The sequence below is a fragment of the Dama dama genome, chromosome 33, assembly GCF_033118175.1.
Source record: "Dama dama isolate Ldn47 chromosome 33, ASM3311817v1, whole genome shotgun sequence".
NCBI classification, from domain to species: domain Eukaryota; kingdom Metazoa; phylum Chordata; class Mammalia; order Artiodactyla; family Cervidae; genus Dama; species Dama dama.
In genome coordinates this window covers 41261338-41288430 of record NC_083713.1, presented here as the reverse complement: position 1 = coordinate 41288430, position 27093 = coordinate 41261338, and the positions used below count along the sequence as shown (strand labels likewise).

General features: G+C 37.0%; 1 protein-coding gene across 1 annotated transcript; it reads right to left on the bottom strand.

Annotated features, from left to right (window-relative positions):
* CYTIP (cytohesin 1 interacting protein) lies at positions 1-27093 on the bottom strand. The gene is made up of 8 exons (XM_061135010.1): positions 26836-27093; positions 19169-19218; positions 18860-18914; positions 14849-14951; positions 14530-14623; positions 11678-11747; positions 3387-3453; positions 1-718 (listed from the first exon to the last, which is right to left on the bottom strand). The coding sequence occupies exons 1-8, from the start codon at positions 27010-27012 to the stop codon at positions 258-260; spliced, it is 1077 nt and encodes a 358-aa protein (XP_060990993.1). The 5' UTR covers positions 27013-27093; the 3' UTR covers positions 1-257.

Sequence of the window (27093 nt, the reverse complement as noted above, 5' to 3'; positions counted from 1 at the left end):
TTAATTTGTTATATTTTGTAATTTATTATTATTTAATTTTCCTACTGCCTGCTTAGAACTTGAACCATTCTGGTTAAAAAACAATTGCAGAAGCATACATAATGGTACAAAAGTTTAAATAAAGTTCACTACCGATATGAAATGCAATGTCAGTTTTGCAATCCATCTGCACTTTCCCACTAAGTTGGGTGGAGTTGATCTAAAGGAATCTGGAGATATTTACAAAATAAGCTAATATGAAAGGGCACGACAACCCATTAAAAGCGACTCTCTTCCTCTTCCACAGCGCGGTGAAGGCCTGGGATGAATTTCAAGAGCTGTTTCCGGACACTTCCCCTTCTGCTTTTCCTGGGCAGGGTCCCATACATGCCTGAGAAGTTGCCTTCACACAAAGGAGACATGGACCCACTGCTGGCAGAACTAATGCTCCGATTCCTCCTCGAAGAAGACCTCTTCAGAAAATCATCTCCTTCCTTGGGGACAAAGCACTCATCATCTGTGCTTGTCTGGCGGCTGAAGGCTTCCCGACTGGAGTCTTCAGACGCACAGGTCTGGTATCCATCCTCACTGTCTATCGTCATGGAGCTCAGCCAGCTCTTACAACTGCTTGCACTGGATAATCGATTCCGGTCCAGGAGGGCTGGGCCAGGCAGGAGTCCAAGCAATGTTGATTCATCTATGTCCATATTATCCAAACTTGGGCAGTTAGTTGCATCGCCTAGAATGCAGAAAAGAAAGTCTACTGTGAAATAGATCTAAACATCACTTCTTACAAGTAAATACATCAAAATTTCTCTTTGAAAGGCAGAAGAAAGAGTAAGGGTAAATAATTCTTTTCACCAAGCTTGCACAAATAAGTGACTGTCTAGGAGATCATTTGATAAGCTTAAGAGTATGATTTTTCAAGCTATTCGTCCATAGACTGTGTGTGCTCAGTTACTCAGTTGTGTTTGACTCTTTGTGACCCTGTGACTGTAGGCTGCCAGGCTCTTCTGTCCATGGAGTTTTCCAGGCAAGAACACTGGATTAGGTTGCCATTTCCTACTCCAGAGAATCTTCCTGACCCAGGGACCAAACCTCCATCTCTTGCATCTCCTGCATTGGTAGGTGGATAATTTAGCACTGTGCCACCTGGGAAACCCTTGTTGATGGATTAGTTTCATGTAAAGGATTCCATGGTCACAAGAATAGTCTAGATTAAATAAATTGAAATAAAATTCTTCACATGAAAACAATTCAATTCAACTAACAGCATTCCAGTGCAACTTTAGAATTTCCAAAAGAATCATTTATTACATTGAAGTGATCCTGCACTTTTTGTTAAAATCATCATAGAAATGGGTTCCAAAGAATATACTTGGAGAAATGCCCTCTTATGGATTTTCTCTGTTTTAGTTCCTCTGATTTTTATTTACTGCATTTTTTATTATTATAACATCACTTGAAGTGTATGGAAAGCACAGTTATAAAACCTGCACCTTATGGACTGATTATTAGAGAATTCAAAGATGTTTAGAACAGAAAGGATATCTTAGAGCTTCGATATTCCCAGTTTATTCGTAGAATACTTAAATACTTAAATTCTTTGAAATGGTAGTGTATCCAGAAAACATCCCTGTCCTAAAATAAATAATCATTTGAAAATATTGAATGTTATCTGCTTGGCTGAATTTCGTCATCCACCTTTTATAACCTACATCTGGGCTCTCCAAACTCAAATTTTAATCTCACACCAACAGCCTGTTCATATTCCACTTGCTTCTGTACTATCTGAGTTGTTTGGTATGCTGCTAAAAGAAAGGAGATTATTTGTAATACTGGCCAGAAAAAAAAATCATTTGAAGGTGACTTTGCTTCCTGAAAAGTAATAGAACATTACACACTCAGAGATGTGTTTTTTTAACCTCATGCTGATTGTCTCTACTGCTGCTCTCCTTTGCCCTTGGTTGACAATATTAAAAGAGACTGTTTGTTTATTTTTCCATTTGATCTGCAAGGTTGAGTAGGGTCAGCCCTGTGGTGACCAGTTAAAATGCATTCTTTTTTGTTAACAAAACCTACTTTATTTCATCTGGCAACAAGTTGATGAATGTCTTTTGATTGGAGAGCATTTGGCTTGTAGAATCTCATGCCCTGGATGTTTATTCTAGGTCTATAAAAAGTAAACTAAAGAACTCTTTTAATCTCTCAAAAAAATATAGACAGTGGCCTTATGAGGAGCCAATCTCCTTGATCCTGAAATAAGGACCTTGTCTATACAAGGCCATGCCCATAGAACCACAGAACTGCCTACACTTATTAGATCAAACCCCATCTCACCTTCAGGATGCTCCTCTGCAAGTGGAGGCAAAGATATCCCAAACACCCTGAAGTCTACAGAAATCCAGGAAGCGGTCATATATTTGTGCCTCTAATTTGTTAGCAAATTTTAGATCCCTCAGAAAAACCCTGTTATATATTTTTAAGACTATTACTTTATAAACACAAATAGAGAAGTAACTCATATGTGTTTCATTTCCTGAAAAGCAAGAACTTGAACACAAACTTCTGTCATATATTAGTGCCAAATTAAGAATTTAATGTATCTTTTTTCTATAAACAGATGATCACTTTAACCAACAGATATTGTAAGGTTACAAATAGAGACTTTAGGTCAGTATTATCCAACAAAGATATAACCTATATTTCACACCCACATAGCGAGTGGTTTCAGTGCATTATTTGTACACATAAGCTCATTCCTCAGGTTATACCAGTCACACAGCAAGTACCAAGTCAACAAATTTTAAACTCAACCCTTCTTCTCAGAATGCATACAATGGCAAGAAGCATGTATTTACTGTTTTAAAGATCCTTAACATTTCTTTGGTTTGAGGGCCATGAAGGCCCTCATATGGTTTGAGGGCCATATGAATGCACAATACCTCTGCATTATTGTAACTTACACAATTTGAACAAATAATACAAGCTCCACCCTAGAAGCATGCTACCATTCCAGCTTCAAGAGTGTCTCAGAACTATGCAGCCCCTGAGCCATAGGTATTCTCAGGAATTTAATTCATCTGCCAAATAGGAAAATGAGGCAATCATTCATATTGCTCTTCTAAAATCCCTAGGTGCTTCTTGCGAGTGTGTGCATGCATGCATGCATGTCCATGTTTTCATGTGCATGTGTTATATGTATGGAAGAGGGGACGTCATTGGACTTACCTCTCCTCCAAATACACTGGTCACTCCAAAAGCCAAGCCAAAGGAATACAAACTATTTTTAACCCATGCTAGACAATTTTTTCCTTGTAATGATGCCAATCTTAAAACAAGTTAGACACAGAAGTACTGAAAGGATGAAATGTAAGTGTGGTTTCTGAACCGGAAATCACATTTACCATGAAGCAGGCGCTGTTCCTGTAACTGCAGAGATCTGAACTCCACCCATTTCTTCTTCAAGGTTTGCTGAGAAAGAAGAAAAAAAGTGCTAATTATTAGGAAACCCCAGAGAAGATAGCAATGTATTTTCAGATGTTCAGATTTGTCAATTCATTTTTTTTCATTTCTTTCTAGCACTAACAATCCCTCTCATTCATTTGAAAGATTTTTTTTTCTGTGTAATAGGGGAATATTGGAAACACCAATTTCTCAAGAAATAGTCTAGAAGCACCAACAAATTGAAACAATGACATTGTTTCAATAGAGACGACAGATAATAGAAACAATGATACTTGTGGGTTTTTTTATTTTAAATTACTGGAAAAGCAGATTGCTTGGGTTTGTGTCCATTTACTAGCTGATTCAGCATGACTTTAAACTCTAGGCTTCTCTCATCTATAACATGAGGACAACAGAACCTAAACCCTGGGATTTTCATGAGGATTATAAGCATTAGTAGATGAAAATGGGTGGAACAGTGGATACAGCTTAGTAAATGTTCAAAAAAATGCCATGATCATTTTGAATGGACACAGAAGATGTGGTACATATATACAATGAAATATTACTCAGCCATGAAAAAGAATGAAATAATGCCATTTGCAGCAGTATGGATGGGCCTAGAGATTATCACACTAAGAAAAAAGCAAGTCAGAAAGAGAAAGACAAATACTATATGATATCACTTATATGTGGAACCTAAAAAAATGATACCAATAAGCTTATTTATAAAACAGAAACAGATTCACAGACATAGAAAACAAACATGCTTATCAAAGGGGGAACAGGGCAGGGGAGGGATAAATTAGGAGTATAGGATTAAGACATACATACCACTATACATAAAATAGATAAACAACAAGAATTTATCGTACACCACAGAGAACTGCATTCAGTATCTTATAGTAACATGTAATAGAAAGAAATCTGAAAAAAAAAATGTATAGCTGGGTCACTTTGCTGTACATCCGAAACTAACACAATATTGTAAATCAACTGTATTTCGATTAAAAGAAATACCACCATCATTCTATAAGCCTGGGTCATCAACACTGTCTTTTCTGCGAGAAATCTATTTATTTTCTATACACAAAAAGGGAAGCTGACCAGCTCTAAAAGATATCCTTGGAGGGCTAAACTTGGAACATTTCTTAACAGTTCTTGACTTCTTAGCTGCTTCCTTCCTTGGCTGCCCTGTGCATGAGAACAGTGGCCCAGGGAGGGATGAAGTGGCTGTTGTAATGGTCACAACTGCACATGAGGCCTGGCCTAGCCCACAGCCAGGCTGTGGATGGGAATCGAAAGTCAACGAAGCAGAAGGCACCCGACAAGGCAAAAAGGCTCCTTCTCCCTTCTCTCTGCTTTTTACTCTACCCCTTCCTTGCCACTTCAGGTCCCCACCGCAAGCCCCCAGGTTTAGGTCCCCCACCACTCAGATTTGCCTGTGGGCATTTATCAGGAAGGAAAGGCAGCCTAGTTAGAAACAAGTGGTCCTTTGTACAAATCAGTCTGGAAGGGGTAGACGAAGGCTAAAATGGGAGAGTGGGGAAAAAGTACATTCGGAAGGGGAAGACTAAAGGAAAAGGAAATATTACAAGAATGTCATTAAATGTTTAAGGGGGACTCTGGCTGGTTCAGGGAATGAACAATCATTGGGCCGGATTTTCTCAGCCTTGATACAGGAACATATAGCGGCACTCCTTATGCCTGTTAATGTAATATGTGACCAACAAGTCAAAGACATAAAATACCTCGCTCAGTTAATTCCTTGTTTTTTCAATACTAAAACATAGTCTACCTGGCTCAAAGACTGCTGGGCTACCTGAATTATAGCTCTTGTAAATCTGAGGTCATGTGAAGGTCAGAGTCAGGAAACCAGGAAGTACAGAACCAGCAGGGATCTGGCATATACACTAAGCCCTTTTTTCCTTCTTAAAGAGGTTTATCTCTTACAAGAGGATAGAGTCCAATTGGGGAGCATAAGACCAACACTCAAAACTAATTATAGGCAGAAGAGGAAGATGTATTTCTGTACTTACTACCTATAAATACAAAGTCAGGGCTTGCCAAATAGTTTCTGTGAAAATAAAGGTTTTTAAGTATCAAATCTGTTGGTTTGTCCCAGTCATCTCAGTATGTCGTCACTTAAACCAAGAAAATACCAGTGTAAAGAGCAGCTGTGTCAAAGTGACTAAGAGCTTTTAGTTTGTATTGAAGCTTCCCTATTTTCCTCAGAGTCTGTTTCAGTCTACTGTTAACATCACAGTGGTGTATTTGGACCAATGTAACCTCTCGTTATTAGAAGAAAATTGAAGTGTAGGCGAGATCTAACCCTACTAGGCCACATCAGCTCAACTCACTGTGCCTAGTTCAGTGCCTGTCATACTGAAGCTGCTCCTTAAATGTTGGCTAAATGAATACATGAAAGGGTGGCTTCCTGAAAAAAACACTCTGCTGTCACAGACTGGATATTTGGTTGAATATGTCTCCAAAGTTTTCATTCTCCATGAGACTTACAGATAAACATTTCCATGGTACTTTACTACTTATATGCCACCTGGGCTGCCCTGGTGGCTCAGACAGAAAACAATCTGCCTGCAATGCAATGCAGGAGACCCTGGGTTTGAACCCTGGGTCGGGAAGATCCCCTGGAGAATGGAATGTCTACCCACTCCAGTATTCTTGCCTGGAGAATTCCATGGCCAGAGGAGCCTGATGGGCTACGGTCTGTGGGGTCACAAAGGATAAGACATGACTGAGCAACTAACACTTACTACTTTTATAGTGCTTTCATAGATAACTTTCCTAAAAGTTCCAGATTAAAAAATAAAGGTTCAATGTAGCAAAATGTTTCCCAAGGGCCACAAACTCAGTAAATATCAGAGAATAGTTCCCTCAGTTATCCCACTAGATGTGCTGTTTTCATGTCAAACATTTGAATCATAGGTCACAAGAAAGGGAATCCCTGAAAATTTAGCTCAGAAGGGACCGTTGTTTCTGAAGAAGAGGTCGTGGCCACACAAGGGGTCTTTGTGAGACAATGCACACTGACATAGCAGGATGCACAAACTAAATGTCATCGCGTGAAGGGGAAGCCAATCTGACTCTGGTTAATAGGTCAGACCCAGACATTTCTAGCCCAAGTGATGAGCCGGAAATCTCACAATTACAAGATTGGAAAGGCAATAGAAACGAAAGATGATGAACAGGAATGAACCCAAAGTTCTACTAGACCTGGAGAAAAAGAAAGAAGTCAGGAGAAAATTAGACCCTGTGTGAGGCAGAGACAAAGAAAGGTTTCCTGCTTGAGAGAAGGACCTTGGTTAAGCTCTACCACCATGAAAAGGAGGCTGAACAAAGCTGCTAAGGGTGACTATAGCTCATGGAAAGTTTGTACCCACAGGGGCAGAAGCACATGAATGCAGCCTCACGACCCAAGCTGCATACTGGCCCCTGGGGAAGGCATCCAAGCTGCCAGGCCTGGCTGTGTGCTGGAGGTCTTGAGTTGCAGAGCAGAGACCACTGCCCAGTTCACACTGAGTGGCACCGAGAGGGCAAGGGAAGCAGGCAATCCACACTCCAGAACGCCACAGAAGTTTAATGATAAGAAAGACAACAAAACTGATAATCAGTACATGAATTCTCTCCAAACAAAATAAAAATAGAAAAGTGTTCAAAGACTAAAATAAAGAGTATTTTCAATCCTATGAGAGAGAAATGTGATGTTCCTAAGAATAAGAAATTTGAAACAAAGGAAGAAAAGAAAACATAAGCATGAAAACAAATTATTTGAAAATAAAAAATTAATTTTTAAAACTCAACAGAAAAAACACATTCTATACAGAACACAGACAACATTACTAAAGATAATATGAAGGAATTAAAAAATAACATAACGATGAAAAGAATTGAAAAAAGAACATAGATACATACACATATATATGTATAAGTGAATCACTGCTGTACACCTAAAACTAACATAATTGATTGTAAATCAATTGTACTGCAATTAAAAAATTAAACAAAAACATATTGTGATACAAAATCTGAAAGGGTGGTTAAGAAGCATGGAAGTTAAATCAAAAGACTCTGAAATGTGCCTAGCAGGAGTTTCAGAAGATTATCCAGGGAATGATGAGGAAGGTATATTCACAGAGGTCAAGCTGATAATTACCCCAAACCAAAGAAAGTCACAAAAACTGAGGACACTGCAAGTTCCCAGCAGGATAAATTTAGAAATGAATCCAAGCCTAATCAGACTGTGGTGAAACTAGATCAATAAAGACAAAAGAACACCTTAAAAGCAACCAGGAAAAAGATGAATAATTGACCAAAATTGAAATACTGGGTTTTGAAAAGATCCCCAAATGGGAAATCCTCTAGAGAGAATTACCAAGGGAAAAAAAAGCCATAAAAAGTAGTACAAATGAAAATGGGGACATAAGCACAGCTTGTTAGGAAAGAAAAAGATGAAAATAGAATGTTTATTATCAACTTCGTGCAATAAATTTGAAAATTTCAAAACTTTACTAGCAAAAACATCATTCAATAAAGCTGGCTCAAGCAAACAAACAAACAAACAGCAGAAACCTTGAGCAGTCTTATAAAGAAACCAAAACCGAGTTTAGAAGTATTCACGTCAAAAAGAGCCCCAGGTCCAGGTGATTCAGATAGTGTTACAAGAATTCTGCCAGAGGACAAAAAGGGGAAGAGATTCCTCAGCTCATGCTAAGAGCCTAGTAAATTCGATACCAAAACTAAAAAAGAAGATTAAAAAAAAGATAGTCTGAGAGAAGAAAATTACAGGCCGTTCTATCTGTAAAATGAAGTTACCTTCAACAATTCTAAAGAAAATGTCAGCAGGCCAAATCTACAAGTATATAAAAAGTATAAATTATGACCACAATTTACATAATTATGTTATACTTATTATAATTATGTAAATTATGGATATATTATAGAAATGCAAGGGTGTTTTTACATTAGAAATCTTTAAATGTTATTCACCAAACTGACAGATTTTTAAAAATAAATGAGAAGACCATCTCAACACTTACAGAAAAACAATGTACCTGCTACAAGATAATATACAAGCACTGTAAAAACGACTAGCAAACTTGGTATAGAAGGGAGCCTTCTTAACATGAAAAGTATATCCCTAGAGATAAGAAAGAGTCTAAAGAACTCCCTTTATGGTCAAGAGCAAAGTTAGGATGCCTACTAGTTTAGTTTCTATTCATCACTGTATTGTAGACCTTACCCAATATAGCAAAATAAGAGCTGAATATCATTCCTAATAGATAGTTACTATCTTCATGAGAAACTCAAAATAATCTATAGATAATTAGAAATTATATAGTCTGGCAAAGTGTTTGAGTATAATAACAGCATAGGAAAATTTATTTCACACATCTATGAATAAACCTCAAAACAATATTTTTAATAAAGTATATAAGAAGAAAAATCATTTTACAAAGGAATAAATCTAACAAAAGATGCATAAAGTCTATCTGCATAAAAATATAGGACCTTATTGAAATACAAAAAATAATTAAAAATTATCTAGTGAGATAGTCTTGTCAGTAAGAAAGCTCAATAGCATACATATAGCAGGTTCCTCAAATTGATCTGTATAAAACAATGATACCTATCAAAACTCCAAAATTATAGAATTTGACAATCTGATTCTAAAGTGTGCACAATTAAAGGGCCAAGAATAACCTAAAAATCTTGCCCAATCAGACATCAATATTTATTACAAAGGTGGAATAGCTGAGTCTGAGAGAAACAAATTAATCAATGGATCAGAATTAGAAGCCTATAAGATTCATTCATATATGGAACTAGTGTAAAAACAGAAGTTTCATTTCAGATCCACTGGGGAAAAGGAAAGACTGTATAAAATAAATGGTACTGGGAGAACTGAGTTTCCAAAGAGAAAAAATAAAATAAAATTGGAATCCTATCTTATACTACATAAAAAATTAATTTTAAGTGAATTAAAGATTTCAATATTAAAAAAAAACACTTTAAACTTTTAGAAGAAAATATAGAAAATGCAAATTACCTACAAAAGATAAACAATTAGGAGAGCCCTCATAAACAAAATATCAAAGAACAATACAATCAAAGTGCTAAGGAGACAAAACATCAGCTTAGAATAATCCAATTACCTATAAAACTCTTTCAATAGCAGCAGTGAAATAAATATTTTCCAATAAAGACCCACCCACCCTCACTAAAAGAAACACTATGGCAAGAAGGAAAGTAAACCCAAAAGTAAAGAACAGAATATAAGAAACGGGGCAAGCCAATCAGTTCACAGGTTGGTATACTTGCTCATTACCAGCTGTTAGGAATAAAAACCTGTCTTTTTTATTCTAAAAATTGATAGAATTTTCTAAAGTAAGCAATAATAAAGAAGATGGAGGTTTAAATGGACGTTTAAAGATGTTAAGATTCGTGATGTTCTGGGAGACAATGGAGGTGTTGAAAATATTCTAGGTTAGAAAAACAATAAAGTATGTATATTACTACTTCAAGAGAAAATGTTCAAAGCAAAGAAAATGCTTATAAACATGCAAATGTGTCGTGCAAGAGAGTTCTTTATTCCGTGAAACATAAACCTATTTTTCACTTATGTTTTAAATAACATTACTAGCTTATATTCTACATTTCTTTCTTTTTTTTTTTTTTACAAAAGGCTGAAACAGCCAGTTTTACTTTTTCAAAAAAAGATTTTCACTAAGACTCTCTTCTGCAGAAGCAAATTAGCTTTTGACAGTTTTAAAAAACCTAAAAATAATATGATGAGCTATTTACTCCTTACAAAACTTTAATGATAAAATGTTAGAGACACTTCTTTTAACTTGAAAACTAACAGTCATTATTTGCAATATCCTGAAGGTCCTAACCAATATTATAAGAGAAGAAAAAAATAAACTAGTTGAACAATTGGGAGTAAAGGGGCAAACTTTTATTATATGCAGATAATATGTTTACATAAAAAATCCAAGGGAATCTGCAAACATATAACTAGAATAAAGGGAGTTCAGCAAGACTCTTGGATCTAAAATTTACATAAATATCAATAGCAATAAGTATTTGAAAAATTAAAAAACCACATTAATTACAGCAAGAAAAATTTAGAAATAATTATATTTATTAATTAAAATTACAATTTAAATTTATTTATTATATAGGAATAAATCTATCAGTGTATATGTAATGTACATTATATAATATGTAATGTATAATCAGTGTAAATATAAAATGGATGAAGAAAATACAGAATTTTTTGAAGTACATAAAAGACTTGAACAGAAAGACACAGACCCTGTGTTTGAAGTAAGGAAAGCAAAAATCATAAAAATGTTCATTGATCTTATTTATTCTGTAAAGACAATTCAATTCTTATCAAAATCTAACAGAGGATATTTTTTTCAAGGAATTTTATAAATTGATTCAAAAGATCAGAGGGATAAGCAAAATGACAAGAATATAAAACTAATGTTGACAAAGAAGAAAACAGGGCTTGTTGATAAATCAGATGTGGGAGAAAGGAGGAATACAAGATAAAACAGAAATATGGTAACTCTACCCTCTTGGGCCATATAATTAAGATGCACATGAGTGTGGACCTAGACTTCATGGCCTGCCAGAACTTCCACATTCTAAGAAACTGAGATTTTTAAGGCCCTCAAAGAGCCCAGAGAATTTTCACTGAACATCCTGCATTGTGCACTATCTCCTGAAAACTTCAATTTCTTCTCCAAAGTTGACAGTGTATTTGCCAGCAAAAGTAGATTCAAGGACATCCACAGGAGTAGAGGAACTTGATCTTTGTAGTAAGAAGGAGGCAAAATGGAAGGACAACAGAAAACAAAAATCCTAGGCCTTCCTGCACACACATACAGCACTTAGGAAAATTGACAGCTCCTCCATCTTTGTTTTTTCCCAAACAGAATGTAAATCAAAAGAGATCACAGGTGCATTAATGAAAACTTCTTCAGGTGATGTGCTTTCCTGTTGCCTTTTTGAGCCCCATAGACAGAAGGAGGAAGGAAGGAAGTGATTTGCCCTGGTTTGTAGAATTTAATATTCCTGCAAAGGTAATTGTATGGCTCTTGATAATTCAGCAGTTTAGACTCATCACCTTCAAGGGCTATCTCAATTCTTCAAATAGATATTTATTCTTCCACTCACACATTAAAGGATGAAAAATTTGCCTCACTGTATTAAATTAAATTACCTTTAAAACTTGCAGCTTTGCCTCAAGCTCTGTTCTTTTGAGAATCATTGTTCCATTAAGAGTCTCTATCCTGTTTTAAGAAAAAAAGGAGGGGAGCGGGAAAAAACATGAGTGATTCTCTCAAACAAGCACCATCCCTTACGGAGTACTACACTTTGAGCACAGACTATCCTCAAAAAGCAACATAAATGTCACCATTCTCATGGCACTTCAAGTATCTGGACCTAAGCCAAACCTTCTGACAACATTCAAAGAAAGAATATGAAAAAAAAAAAAAAATACACCCTTTGAGAGGGTGACTAGAAGAAAAGACTCTGGTTTATTTGTAAACTGTAGCTCATTTTATAGAAGCCACTCTAGGGCAATGATGGTTGTTCTCTACTAGAACGTGTTGTGTGGTCTGGCTGAACCACCTCTCATTTGGTGAATATTCATTGGGCATCTACTATGAGCCAGACTCTAGACATTGTGCTAAGCATGAGGAATACAGCAATTGAAAACCCGCATTAGGGACTTTCAAACATGAAATCAAAAAACTACTTCTTAAAATGGGAAAATCTTTTCTTCCTTAAGATTCTAGAAAATTTTACCTCTGTAAATTGCCCGAACCTTAGAACTAGAACAAATCGGGTCAGAACTACTGAGATATTAACTTTCAAATGACTCATCTCAAAACTTTTAAGTGTACAAACTTTAATCCTAGAATTATCAATTTAATGGTGTTCTTTCTCCCTATACCAAATGCCTTTCTGAAAATAAAGAGACTTGTTCTATCCTGAGTGATTTATTTGTTTTGTGGGCTCAAGTTAGAAGCCTTTATTTTGACTACTAAAGCATCATTCTGAATAAGATAAATATGACGTATGAGTTACAAAACTAAGCATCTTTTTAAGGATTCGTTCAAAGTCATTCTGATAAATAAGCTGTAACTCTATAAAGATGCAAGAAATTTGTCAAGGTAAAATAATAATATTAAATCCAGTCTATTGGGTATAATGCTGTTTCCAATAGCATTATACCCAAGACAATGAGATGATAGCAAGCCAACACATCAGCTTTCTCATTATAGGCTCTTGACTCTAGATGATAGGGAGGATCCATGTGAATCTGTTTGGTACCTTACTGTTGATCTGATCTACCCAAGCAACAGATATCTGTGGGCAGAATTGTAGGCATAGACTGGCCGCTGTCTTCAGTATTTGTACAAATTGTCTCTCATTTCCCTGACCTCTGGATTTCCACATGTCTCCACCCACTACTCTTTAAGTATACACCTGAGGTCTGCCCACTTCACCCATTTGGAATACAGGTTTCTGATTCTAACCACCAGCATGTTCCCTTGAACATGTTCCTACTTCATAGATTGAAGTTTCTCTGGAGCTAGAGTGGTCCTCACCCTTTATCCTGAACTCATAGGAACCATAGAGTTGGACACGGTCCTCTTCCACCACAAGTCATCTTTCGAAATTACTCTCACACAACTGCCCTCTCCCCCCAAAAAAAGCATCCTTTGAAGTTTTAGACTAGAATCACAAAAGAGTGTCCAGGGAATTTTTTTATTGGCAGCTTGCAAGGAACAGCTGTGGGATAGCTCGAGAAAGGATCCTGTCATCCAGAGCAGATGGTCAGATCCCAGTGCGGGCACTTACTAGGTGGTTGGTTTTAACTAAACCTCATTTCAGCCTGAGTCACTTTGTTTATAAATAGGAATAAAATCAACTTCATGAGATGACTATAAAGAATAAAAGATAATCAGAATAAATTCTAAACTATTAAACCTGACTGGTGAGACCCATGCTTTGCTTCCTGGAGAACGCTCTGTCTTCATTTCTTACTCTATTCTTCTTAATTCACCAGCCACCAATTAATTATACTGGCTATCTCTCTATCCCTTGAACATGCCAAGCCTACTTTGATAACTCAAACTTCTCTTTTTCACCTGATATGTTCTTACCAGGAGTTCATCAAACCATTCCTTCTCATCATTTCGCTCTCAGCTCAAAATTCACCTTCTCAGAAAGGACCACTTTTAACACTTAAACGAAAAATGCAGCCCTCTCCCTCAGTGTTTTATCCCATCCCTTTTTCTACTTTCTCCATAATAGTTATCATAATTTAAATATCAAAGTTACTTATTTTTGTGGGCTTTTCTTACCTATCTCTTTCCTTAATAAATAAAGCAATAGAAGAGTCTTTGTCTCCCTGAGCCTGTCACAGAGCTGGAAATATAGTATTTGCTCAATAAATATTATTTTAATGAATGGGTGAATTCCATCTTTGTCTTATTAGGGTCTAAGGGTGGAAACATCAGTTGAATCTCTATTGGGGAAACGCACATCCCATTAGTAAATCGGGAATAGTAGCAGAGTCAGTGTATGTGTGGTAGGGCAGGAGGGCTGAGCAGACTGTTCTTTCAGACAGAACACCAGGAGAGAAAAACAACTGGCTGGTGGTACAAGAAGAAAAAGCTCGGCCCTTCTGAACTTTCATTTGCTCTAACCACAGGATTATGTCAACCACAGAAACTGGATCCATTCCTCTCTGTCTAAAGAGAATGTGGGCCAGTTTAATTGAATTTGAATCAAAAATAAATTTTTTAAATGTTATCCTTCCCACGCAGACGTTTGGGCTACTGATGCCCTCTGACTTCAGATGTTGACAACATGTTCAAGTTTGAGGAAACCTTGAGAAACAAAAGGAACTGATAGAAATGTCTGTACCCAGTCCCCAAGCTATGGCGCACTGCCTCCCTTCTTGTGATCCTGAACAAAAAGCCTATTCATTCACTCGACTGGCATTATGAGAGACCGTAACAACTTTTGAAGCCCCACAGGAAGCCGCCAGATAGTTACGTTAACAGGTTTCCTGACGATCTGATCAGGTCAACAACTTGTTTGTGGGTAAAGCCTTCTGTGCTCACACCATTGATGTTTGCAAGGACATCACCTGGGAGATGCCAAGAAAAACAAGTGTTAAAATGGTTGGTTAAATAATCTTTCCTGACCCACAAATGAAACAAAACACACAAGCCCCAAACCTTGGCAACATAAAGGAGCTGAGGAAATTCAAAGCAACAATCACATCCTGACCTTCACCAGCAAAAAAAAAAAAAAAAAAAAAAAATTTCTTGCTATTTAAATAATCCCAAGCATGAGCATAGTTCTGACTTACCAGCTTGCAGGCCAGCACAGTGTGCTGGGCTGGCCTCCTGGATTTTGCAGATCAGGGTGCATATATCTGTGGAGCAGGTGTTCTGGTTTGAGAGCCTGTAAGTCTGTAAAATGAGAAAGATACATAATTACTATTAAAAAACTCAAAATCTATTTGTCAAAAAAATTAAGCAGTATCAGTTACCTTACATAACACAAATACAAATAACAACTTGGGAAGCTTTTCTGAGTATAAACTGAATCTAAGGACCAATCTGACACTTCCACACATTCTGTAGCTGACCCCATTCATTAAAAAAAAAAAAAAGAAAACACATCTAGGGCTTCCCTGGTGGCTCAGTGGTAAAGAACCTGCCTGCCAATGCAGGAGACACAATGTTGGATCCCTGGTCCAGTATTATCCTGCATGCCAGGGGGCAACTAAGCCCATGTGCCACAACTACTGAGCCTGAGAGTCACAACTACTGAAGCCCACACGCTCTAGAGCCTGTGCTTTGTTAAAAGAGAGGCCACTGCAATGAGAAGCCCCCTCACTGCGACTAGAGAGTAGTCCCCACTCACTACAACTAGAGAAAAGCAACTCAGCAACAAAGAACCAGCACAACCAAACAATAAATAAACAAATGTTAAAAGAAAACACATCTGGCTTAAGAAAGCAAGTAGTGTAAGACTGGTTTAAGATTTAAGACTTTCATGCCTAAGAGACCACTTGATGCTATTGTATATTTAACAAGAAAAATTCAGTTTCTCTTTCCCCAGTAGGATAAAACAACAGTAGCCAAGAGCAGAGAGAAAAATCTCTATGTGGTTCTCCCAAGCTAAAGTACTCATTACAGGAGCGTATGAAACATTACACATCCAGCAAGGGAGATATGCCAACAGTAATTATATTAAATCAGAGTTCTGCAAATAATGACAATCTGCCCTTCATTAATTCGAAAGCATTATAATTGACTCAATTATCTTCATTCCTGAATGCTCGTTGGTACACCTGCCCTGAATACTCACCAATTCATTAGCCACTCGACTAAAAGAGAAAAAGTTATGCTTCACCTCTTGCCTCAATTTGGCAAAAGCAACTTGGTTTTGCTTTTCCTTTCGATTTGTACCAAGAACACAGCATCAGTGTTTGATGAATAGAGTGGCCCAGTGATCTATATTCTTCTTTTTCACATATTTAAGTTATGAGGCCTAGTTCCATTTAGAGTCAAAATCAGCATTCTGAGTTGAGTAGGTCTTCCTAATATCTGTTTCCTAAAATTAAACCACATTCCAGTACTGCGTCCTTGTGGAAAAACTAATCTCCGATGTCCATTCCTTTATATTTTAGACATACAATTTCCAGAACCAGCAGAACCAGAAGTCAATCAATGCAAGAAACTTTTAGAAACTTGACTTTGTTAACCTTGAAGGGATTTCTATTCACTCTGAAAGGCATTTAGAATCCCCATATCTTAAAGGCAGATGAGACTTTTAGAGATCATGTAATCTACTCTCAAGACCCTGATGCTAGGAAAGATTGAAGGCAGGAGGAGAAGGGGACAACAGAGGAAGAGATGGTTGGATGGTGTCACTGACTCGATGGACATGAGTCTGAGCAAGCTCCAAGAGTTGGTGATGGAAGGGAGGCCTGACATGCTGCAGTCTATGGAGTCGCAAAGAGTCGGACATGACTGGGCGACTGAACTGAACTGAATTTACTTTCCATCAATATCAGAGATTCCTTTAACAGATTTTTTTTTTGCCAGGGAATTTTTTGCCACCGCCCAGGCCCTTCCAGAAATGAAGCATGATCTGGTTCATGCAACACATGGACCAAAGCTATAAGAGAACTTCCTTTGGGAAACCGCTGTTATAATGATTCTCATTAGCAGTGAGAATTTACACTCCATGTCCAGGAAGCAAAGTAAGTACAGTGAAGGGGAAACATTAATTGATGTAGCATGCACTTGCGTATATGTTTGCCAGAAGTGTAAAATTTGTGGTTAGAGATAGGCAGAGGTCCCAAAGCTTTAGAAAGAACTAATCAGTTGGATATTTTTCTTTTGTTCAGTCATCTCCTAGAGACACAAAATTACACTACTTTCTCATGCCCAATAGCCTTGATTCTACCTTGTCATTTGCTGACCTTCTATTGGAACCAGGCACATTACTAAGTACTAAGTACTTCACATATGTTATCTCATTTGAAATGCCTAAGAGCCTACTAAAGTAGCACTGAAAGAACACAAATTCAGTCGTAAATGAATCTAAGGTTTGTGTTCTGGTCTCTCCATATCAGCAAAACGCTAACATCCATGGAAACCAGAGGACTCGGACTTATTCTCTCCCAGCATGCCCTGTGCCCCACTGACCAGGACCCAAACACATGTCCTGGAGGCACAATAAGGGTATGTGAGGCTCTACTTGGCCTTTAAAATGTTCTCAGGGCATGCCCCCTATTTGACAACCACTATAAGCCTTGTGAGTACTAGGTAATAGGTAATGCACAGAGCTAGTAATGGAAAGCATACACCCATAGGGAATTTGCAGAGGAATGGACAGTTGCATCACTAAAATAACATGCTACAGTCCAGAGGTGAAGCCATCATTCATGTGAATCCACAAAGGTTCAGGTCACTATAACCTGCTGTCTATTAATGACAGTTTTGATTCTTGCTCCATGTAGTTTTTATGGTATGAAGGAGAAATGTGGCGGAAGCAGTGATATGTCTATAGAAAGATGAGAAGAGAGTCTCCTTGGTCACATTAAGTAAGGATAAATGAGCAGTCTGTTCCTGTTTTCAGTAGCAATCACTGCACATCCTTGGGCATAATTCTCATTTGAAAAGAAGTGGTCACAAAAAGCACAGTGTCTCTACAATACAGAATAGGGAGTGTTTCATGACAATGAAGAATAAGAGAGAGTACTATGTTTCTGAAGCCCAATGAAAGAATTAGAGATTTCACCAAACTCAAAAGTAGAATTCAGAAAGGAAAAGGTCTCTTCTTTTCTCTGAGAGCCTTCTCCCTGCTCATTGCAGCTAAAGTTCCGTTTTGTTTATTCTTAAAATGTGTCTTATAGAGCAGCTTCCTGTTCCTAATCTTAAAACACACTGAGTTTCCAATTGTTGCCCTGATAATTAGTCACCAAAGTTTTCTGAAGCCAGCACCAAAGTTAAGATATAAAAACTGATGTTTGGCATGAGGATATGATTATGCAGAATGCTACTAAAAGAAATGCAAAGTGTAATGGAAAAAGAACACAGTAATACTTAAACTACTTCTGTTGTGCTTAATTAGACAAGCCTTTGTTTGACCTAATGCATTATATTTACAAATATAGCCATGAAAAAGCAGACAGCAAATAAGAAATTAAATTCTTAGGCTATTAAATAGAAATCCATAAAGACTTAAAATTTCCAACAGCATGAGGCAATACACGCATAGAGCCAAATATTCTTAAGTATTTTCAAATAGTAATTATAAAATGTTATCACTAAGGAAGAGTACAAACTTCTCATAAAGTCCAATATGAAAGCTTTAGTTTTTTCAAATGTAATAGTAACTATAAATGAATAGATGCAGTCCATATACACAAATGCATTTCTTTCAAGTATCTCTGAATACTGAAGTGTAGACAAAATCTGATGCACAGTATAAGAAATTATTATGCAAAACCCATCACTAATGCAAATATATAAGATTCACCTATAAAGAGCATGTCATTCTCTTATTTATGAGCTGACTGATAGCAAGAATTTCTGATCAGTCTCAGACCGACAAGAAGAATAAAGCAAAGAGAAACAAGAAGTTGAGTAAATCTCAGGGTGATTATTTTATCGGCTTGAATGTTTTCTTTCCTTGATGGTACCCAACACACTGAAAAACTACCAAAAACAGCTACACATAGAGCACAAGTCACAGCCTCTATCAATCCCTAAGCCCGACTTCATTCTTTCTTTGTAAATACCATGACATTGCCAGTGCCACTTTCTTAATTAAAAGTCTGGAAAATTTGAAAACTGCCCACCTGAATTTCAAATCCAAATGTTCCATTATCTTGTTTTTCCACGGTAACAAGCTTTCTGTTAAAAAAAAAAAGCTAGGAATGAAGATTAAAGTATCACATTTGGCACATATCTATCATTAAAAATAACTGTCAATAAAAAATAGCTGATGTTTGTATAAATTGTAGTATATATGACTGTCCGTGTGTGTGTGTGTGTGTGTGTGTGTGTGTGAGAGAGAGAGAGAGAGAGAGAGAGAGATATCAACAGCCTGGAAAGCTGTGTTCCTAAACATCTTTGTGAGACACCAAAAAATAAATGAAATTCTTTACCTTTGAGACCAGGAAAAGTCACCCACAGAACTTGATCTTGTCAGAGCAAGCTGAAAAATATAGGTACACAGTTATTGAAAGATCCTTAAGACACATCTATAAAATGTTCTAAATCACAAAGGACTCTTCTTTGGCCCCACTCCTGGGAAATTGTTACAGAAAGGCAGTGATTTCCATTCTCCAGTGATAGCAAAGGAGAACTGGGAAAGGAACCATTCAGGTATTCCATTTGAAAGATTAAAAGAGGCTTCGATAATAACACCTCATGGCAAAAGAGTTAATGTAATGTGGCAAAATTCCAAAGCTTCCAAAAAGAACTTCATATCTAATCTGTACCTGAAATAGCCTCTGAAAGTTTAACCACAACAGTTTATAATCACACTGAAATCCAAAGAAAAAATAACACCCATAGAATGGCATATAAAACCCAAATAGTTTATAGTTTGGGGAGATACTGTTGAAATGACTGTTTATTGTAATAGTTCAATATGTTACTGTTTTTAGAAGGATAAAATCATCTAATACCTAGAAGCATAATTTGGGTAAAATGAGGGACTCAAAACCTCAATTATTTTTATGATTTATTTTTGCAATGATTTTAAAAGTGTACAGTGAGATTTCAGCCAAGAAAAGAAAGGAACTTCAGAATGGTATAAATGTTGTAAATGACATAACCTTTTGCTTCCCTGGTAGCTCAGATGGTAAAGAATCTGCCTGCAATGTGGGAGACCGGGGTTTGATCCCTGGGTCGGGAAGATCCCCTGGAGATGAGAATGACAACCCACTCTGGTATTCTTCGCTGGAGATGAGCCTGGCAGGCTATAGTCCACGGGGTTGCAAAGAGTCAGACAGGACTGAGCAACTAACACTTTCACTTTACTTCTCTGCATGTTTTGGGAAGAGATCATTTAGAGATAAGCTTCCAGGATACAGTCTATCATTATAAATAAAGGAAAAGTTGCTGAAAGGTGTCATCTCTTTTTTTAAGGTAATTATAGTGAGTTTTGTGTGTTTTGTGTTGGTTCTTTGCTTAGGCATTAACAAATGTTAATCAGCTCTTTCTCAAGTGTTGGTCCAATGTTCCAAAACAGAAGTTCATGCTACTGGTTAGTCCAAGGTGTTTATTTAAGTGGCAGCCTATTATGCTTCTTATATATCAATGACTACAGAAAATATCAGGAGGTAATGCAGGAGTCCAAACAAATAAAAGTAAAATAGAAGATAACAGCCGAAAGGAGAAAAGTATGCAGAAGAAATTAATGCACAAATGAAATCTTCATTAAGGCATTTGTTAGAGAAGCTACATCACTGTAAGGAATTTGAATTACCAAGTACAAAATGCCAGCATTCTCACAAATTTTCTTGAATGGTTCAGAGTTCAGAATTTGGCCACTGGTCAGTATTGTTAACCCAATGAAAAACTGATGTCTTCCTACAATAATAATAAACTTATTATACTTTCCTCTTTTATTAGCTCTGGACTGCAAATCATTTATATCCTCTTGAAGACTACAACAAGAGAAGGCTCAGAACCGAAAAAAAAAAAAAAAAAAAACCCACATTTCTCTATATTTGCTTAAAAGAAAACCCTAATGGTGGGAAAGATTGAAGGCAAAAGGAGAAGAGGGGAGCAGAGGATGACACGGTTAGATAGCAACACTGACTCAATGGACATGAATCGGAGCAAACTCCAGGAGACAGTGAAGGACAGGGAAGCCGGGCATGCTGCCATCCATGGGGTCACAAAGAATCAGACACGACTTAGCGAGTGAACAACAATCTATTTTTAATTTATAAGGACTAACTGCGGAAGGCCTATTACAGTTTGTGTGGTTTGTTTCAGCCTGATTTTGTCCTGATAAGTGCCGTTAACAAGAGTGGGGACCATTCAGCTATGCAGTGGGCTGCCTTCTTGTGGAAGAGAGCAATAAACTTGATATGCCCAAACATTCTCAACCTCTCAACTATACTATACTCATATTTTTTTATTTTCATTATTTCCATTTGCTTGGCTTTTATCCTTATTTTGGATGTAAACTACTTAGGTAGGTCATATCATGCTATCTGTAAATCATAACTAGTCTTTATATTTAAAAATATTACTCTTGCTATCAATACTCATCAGATTATGCATATATTTATATATGTGGAAGCATATATGTGTACTTATATGAAGGCAGATGGGATTAAACACCTCACTTCTGTTCATAATTACTTGTAGGCTTTGGACCTCTTGAGGGATGTATTCATTTTATTTCTACCCCAACACCTAGCACAGGGTTTGGAATAGAATGGAACCATATAAACAGCTAAACAGAAAAACAAAAGTAAACTACTAGATAACAATACAAGCAAGTAAGTGGTAGTGGGAGATGCAAAGATTTATATGAGTCTTCAAATCTGTCCATTAAATTAAATATTCATAGGAAAAGCTCAAGGGTAGACTTTTAAAAATATAAAATAAAATTTTAATGAAAGAAAACAAACAAGGATTAAAAAAAAAAAAAACTGACTTCTAAAACAGCAAGAACCATAGCAAAAGGACTAATAGAAAACAAAGTCAGTCAAACTCTAGCTAATTGACCTGATTAAAATGGAAATATCTGCCTAGAACAATATGAGATGCAGAGCAGATACTCAGCTCTTGTGGACTGACATGGGTCATCAGTGAAACAAAAAAATCAGACTAAATCAAATTATGAATTAGTTTCCACTCTGGATCAGCAATGAGCCTATCATAGACACCTAACATTAAATACACAACTGCTAAATGAATGAATAGTTCATTTTCATTCATTTAACAGGAATTAATGAATTCTTAAAGTTTTGAGACTTTTTCCTCATCAATTTTAAGTACACATTTGCTAAGCAAATAATCATAGCATTGATGAGAATCTCAAGATTTCATCTCATCCTCCATTAACCTGCCTTCTAAATTAAAAAAAAATCATTCTAGATAGATTCAAATACAAAATTAAGTCCACAAGACAAATCCAAGTTGTCTGCAGAAAAGGAAATTTCCCCACCTCTCTTGGGCTAACAGTTCTACTCTAGCTAATTGACTAGATTAAAATGGAATTTTCTACCTAGCACAACATGAGATGCAGAGAAGAAACTCAGTTCTTGTGGACTGACTCGGGTTCAGTGAGAAAAAGAAAAAAATCAGACTAAATCAAATTATAAATTAATTTCCAGTCTGGATCAGCAATGAGCCTGTCATAGGCACCTAACATTTAAGTTAAAAAAAAAAAAATTTAAATAAATGAGGCACCATCAAATTCTCTGACACATGCCACATCTAGACACAGTACCTACTTGTTTTTTATCTGAACTCTCAGACTCAGGCGATGTGGAATGTTCTTAGGGTTCAACCAAAGGAATGTTCTTAGGGTTCGACCAAACTATCTGTCTACGTGAAAAGAAGTATGTCTGAGGTCTTATCAAAGATCTTACACTTTAGAACAAGTTTTGTCTGCAGCCTTTCCCTGAAGTGAGCAGCCTTCTTCTAGAATCTGACCAGTGGAGTCTCTGCTCCCTAGACCGCCCTCCCAACCCGAGTCTTTTCTCAGGGCTGGAGGGATGACTCCAAAACTCTTTAATGAGGAACTGGTATGCAACAAACAGCATATGCTGGCAACAGCTGTCTTTTATTACACATTATCTAATATGAGAAATCTAGGTTTAGCAATTTGGCAGGGCTGCAAACTACACATTCAATTATGTCTCCTGAGAAGACAAAGCTCCTTAACCCCTTGCTAGCCTCTGATCCCTGGGTTGGGAAGATCCTCTGGAGAAGGGAATGGCTACCCACTCCAGTATTCTTGCCTGGAGAATTCCATGGAGAGAGGAGCCTGATGGACTACAGTCCATGGGGTCACAAAGAGTCAGAAACGACTGAGCAACTAATGCTTTTCACTTTTTTTCAGCTTCTAACATAAAGATGCCTGGGGTTTGGGCTGAGGATCCCAACTCTTGTGTTTTTAGTCAGGTGATTTAAAAGCTTATCAAAAAAATGCAACATAATTTTTGTTGCTATGAGATGATTCACAATGTCTTTCTTTAGTGGGAAACAAGACCAAATATTTCAACTGTCAGTTTGCAGAAAATAGGAAAAATCTGTAGCAGAGCCAGATAGTCAGCCCTGCAGAGGAGCCTGTAGTTTCATACTGTAGCCACTTCTGCTGCTAAGTAACAGCCTGCTACTTCCTCTCCTCACTGTGTACTCATTTCCTGAAAGTGTCAAGAGTGGGGGGAGGGGCAGACACCTATTCACAGATGAGGTATTTTTGCTTTTGTTGTTTGTTTCAGAAGTCCACAAATTGTGTGTTCTGCTCCCTTTCCAGTACCCTACCTCATCCTCCCAATTCTTCCATGAATACAGGTTTTTTCCCCTTTTTGAGTCAGGCGGCTTAGAATAACACAGTTCTGCAGAAACATTTTAAGATTAACAAAATAATGGAGCTGAACTCAATTTCTTAACTATAAGTGCTCTTAAGGAATGTAAATACTGTACAACGCTGCAGCTTCTCAAGAAATTCTTATTGTGGGCTCATGAATCTCTTTCAAGAAAAATTTTTGGATATATTCGCTAAGCACACCACAATATGGATTAGAGACTACTTATCAAATTCTTTTGTAATGAAGTTAACAGTTTTCTACTAAAAGTATTCATTAAATGATCAAAATATCTTATTAACATCAAGAACACTTAGGAATTTTGGTGACAGATGAGTGTGTGGCCAGAAATAAAATAAAAGCTCCTGAAGGGCAGAATCCATCTCAGAAATACATACAAAGTCAGCACAATATTCTATATCTGACTTATAACTGAAATCACCCTTTCTTGTCTACTTAGTAATAATTTGATAACCAAAGAAAACCAAACAAAGAAAAACAGTGTGTGGTTCCACGAATGCATATTCAGTCTTCCCCTCTGTTTGTCAGTTTTTCACTAGAGCATTCAGTGAAAACTACTTTCCAAGGGTGACCTACTTCCCTTGGGAAAATGGGTGTAAGGCCCATGGCTACTCTTTTAGTATCACAACATTCATCAAGATAACATTACTTCATACCATCTCCTTCCTACAGCATTTTCCATTGCAGGGATTTTTTTTTTCCTAAAACTGTGTTCAAAACTAGGAGACCTCACTGGGCGTATGTCACCTCCTACAAAAACAGGTATTGAGATAACACAAACACAGAGAAATCTATTTTTAAATGATGTTGAGTGCAAACACCCAAATGATTCTGAAAATTAATCTGAAACTACGGGCTAACCAGATACAGCTTTGCAGAAACCAAAGCCAATGATAACAAGAAGTATGAACTGTTGACGTCAGCACTGAAAGGGTTGAAAATAACAGTGGGCAGAAAACACCTGCTTGTGGGATTGCTTCACAGGGATCTCGTTGCCTGCAATTCAGTCAGTGCCAAATGAATAGTTATCCTCTAAAGATCAGTTAAAGCAAATGAACATCCATTTGGAAAATTCTGAACGGTTGGAATAAACTTGCATCAAGTCTCATTGATGATAATTGTACAGAATCAAATATATCATATACAAATGTTTTGTTTTGCTTTTTATTTTCCTTAAGTAAATTTCACAACAGTAACAAAAAGCCATTTGAATAGGAGGAGTCTTACCATGGGAAAGAATATGAGGAAAGGGAGAAGAAAAGACCTACAAAAGATGTGAACATATTAGTAAAATAATTGGTGTGGAAGTGTGTGTGTATGTGTAAATAGATATACAGATTACACACACACACTGTATCTCATATACCTAAATTGTTCTCATCTTCTCCCATAGACTCCCTGATTGCTTCATTTCAGTTCATGCTTTCTTCACTCAGGCTTCAAACCAAATGTGGCTCCCTCTTCTTCTCTGCTTTTCACAGCCAAGTCTTTATGTCTCTTCTCCATTCCTTCAGTTCCTCTTTCTCCAACTACTGCAAAAATTGCTCCCTCACCACTAGTCTCTAGCCACTTACCAACAAGCAAGTTTCCAGAGTAAGGTTCCTAAAACTTTGTATTCAGTCATGCTCAGTTGGTTCCCTGGGTGCTGGTCAGATTACTACTTCCTCAGGTCCAAATCTTATGAAAAGCAGGCCAGCTCTGAGGTCTCCTCTTCTCTCCCACACAGACACTCATCAGGTCTGTCTAACACAGTTATGTACTATTACTTAAACTGCCCTAAGGGCCCCAAGATCTGTACCTCAGCATTTTAATTATTCCTTTGTGCTGGAATACCCTTCAATATACAGTACATCTATCCTTGAAGATTGTACTCAAAGACATGTACTTGGGTTCGAGCATGTATGTTACTTTACATTGTATAACACCTACTTGTTCTGTCTACTCAATCGTAAACCCTATAAGGCCAGGAAATTGTCCTTCTCATCTTTATACACCCTGCACTGCTATACACCTGAAAAGTGAATAAAGGTTTTGGTACTTCCCACAGGGGCTTTATTTTCAGAAAATAACTCGATAGGAATGTTTTTTTATTAAACTTAATGTCATAAAGGCACTTTGGAATTGAAAAAGATCAGTCATCCAAACCAGAACAAATTATTCCCTTATATCTTTTGAAAAATACCAAAGAATGATCTAAAAAAAGATCATGACTCTTCCACTATGCTATAACTCTGTAATCCTGAAATTAGAAGGCTTAAGAGGAACATACAATGTGCATGCAAGATTTAAGGGCAAAAATTCATGCTTTAAAACAATTCTAAATATTTTTGCATTCAGATGTGTATGTGGGACATTGTAGCAAGCTAACGAACCAAAATCTGAAGAGATTTTTTGGTTTAATTCTTTTTTACAAGTTGGAAATTGAAAAAACTCACAATAAATCCAGTTGGACATGGATTTTCCCAAATAAGTTTTCCTCTCTAGGGAAATACTTTGCAATCAAAATTAAAATAATAACATAATTACTGAGTTATTGAGCACATACTGCATACCAGTCATTCTGTTAAACACCGCGCATTTCTTCACTTACACCGCAGGAGAGCCCCACAGGATGGTTCTATTATTATCTTCATTTCAGAAAAAAGAAAACTGAATCTTAGAGAAGAAAATGACTTATTCAAGATTCCACAGCTACTAAGTGGCAGATCTTGCACTCATTTATTCAATAAAAGTCTTAATTCCCAGTAGTGTGAGGTACATGCCAGAGCCCAGAATTAAAGATAATGTTGTCAATAAAACTTGCACTAAAAAATGTGTCTTCTCCCTGGATTATGAACTGACATGACTATTAGAGACTGGGAGAGAGCCTGGGAGGGAAGGACTCCTTCCCAATGGGAGACGTATAGGAAAAAGGAGCAATAATTCTCAAACTGGTTGTGTCTACAATATACACCATCTTCAAGCTGATATGCTTAATGATTTTTATTTTATCAGAATACCTCTTGTAGTGAGAAAATAATATTCTTTCAGGTTTGCCTTAAAAATGTTTTCTTATGGCCTTAAATCTTAAATTAAGACTTAATGACTAGAGTGTGAGTTTTCTGGGCTCCTTGCCTCTTTCTTCACTCATACTCTGAGCCACTAATTTCAAAGGATCTGAAATAACATTTTTAACATGCAGTCAGACAAATATATCACTCTGCTCTCAAGAGAACAAGAACACTGTAAAAGGTAAAAAATAGCCCTCATACCTGCTTTCTTCCCCGAGGCAAAGTAGCCACAGTATCTGCCAGCATTTGAAGCCTTCTGTTATCATCATCCATGGTAAAATTGCCTGTGAGTGTGGAGTAAGAGCTATGCCCTGGACCAGCATAGTACTCCATGAAATTGCCATTGCTGCTCTGTTTCCTGAGCTTTTGTAAAGACATTGTGAGTAAAGATTACTCCAGCTAGCACATGGTTGAATGGCCTTGCAGGGTGGGGGAAACTAAAAGTATAACCCTCTGACA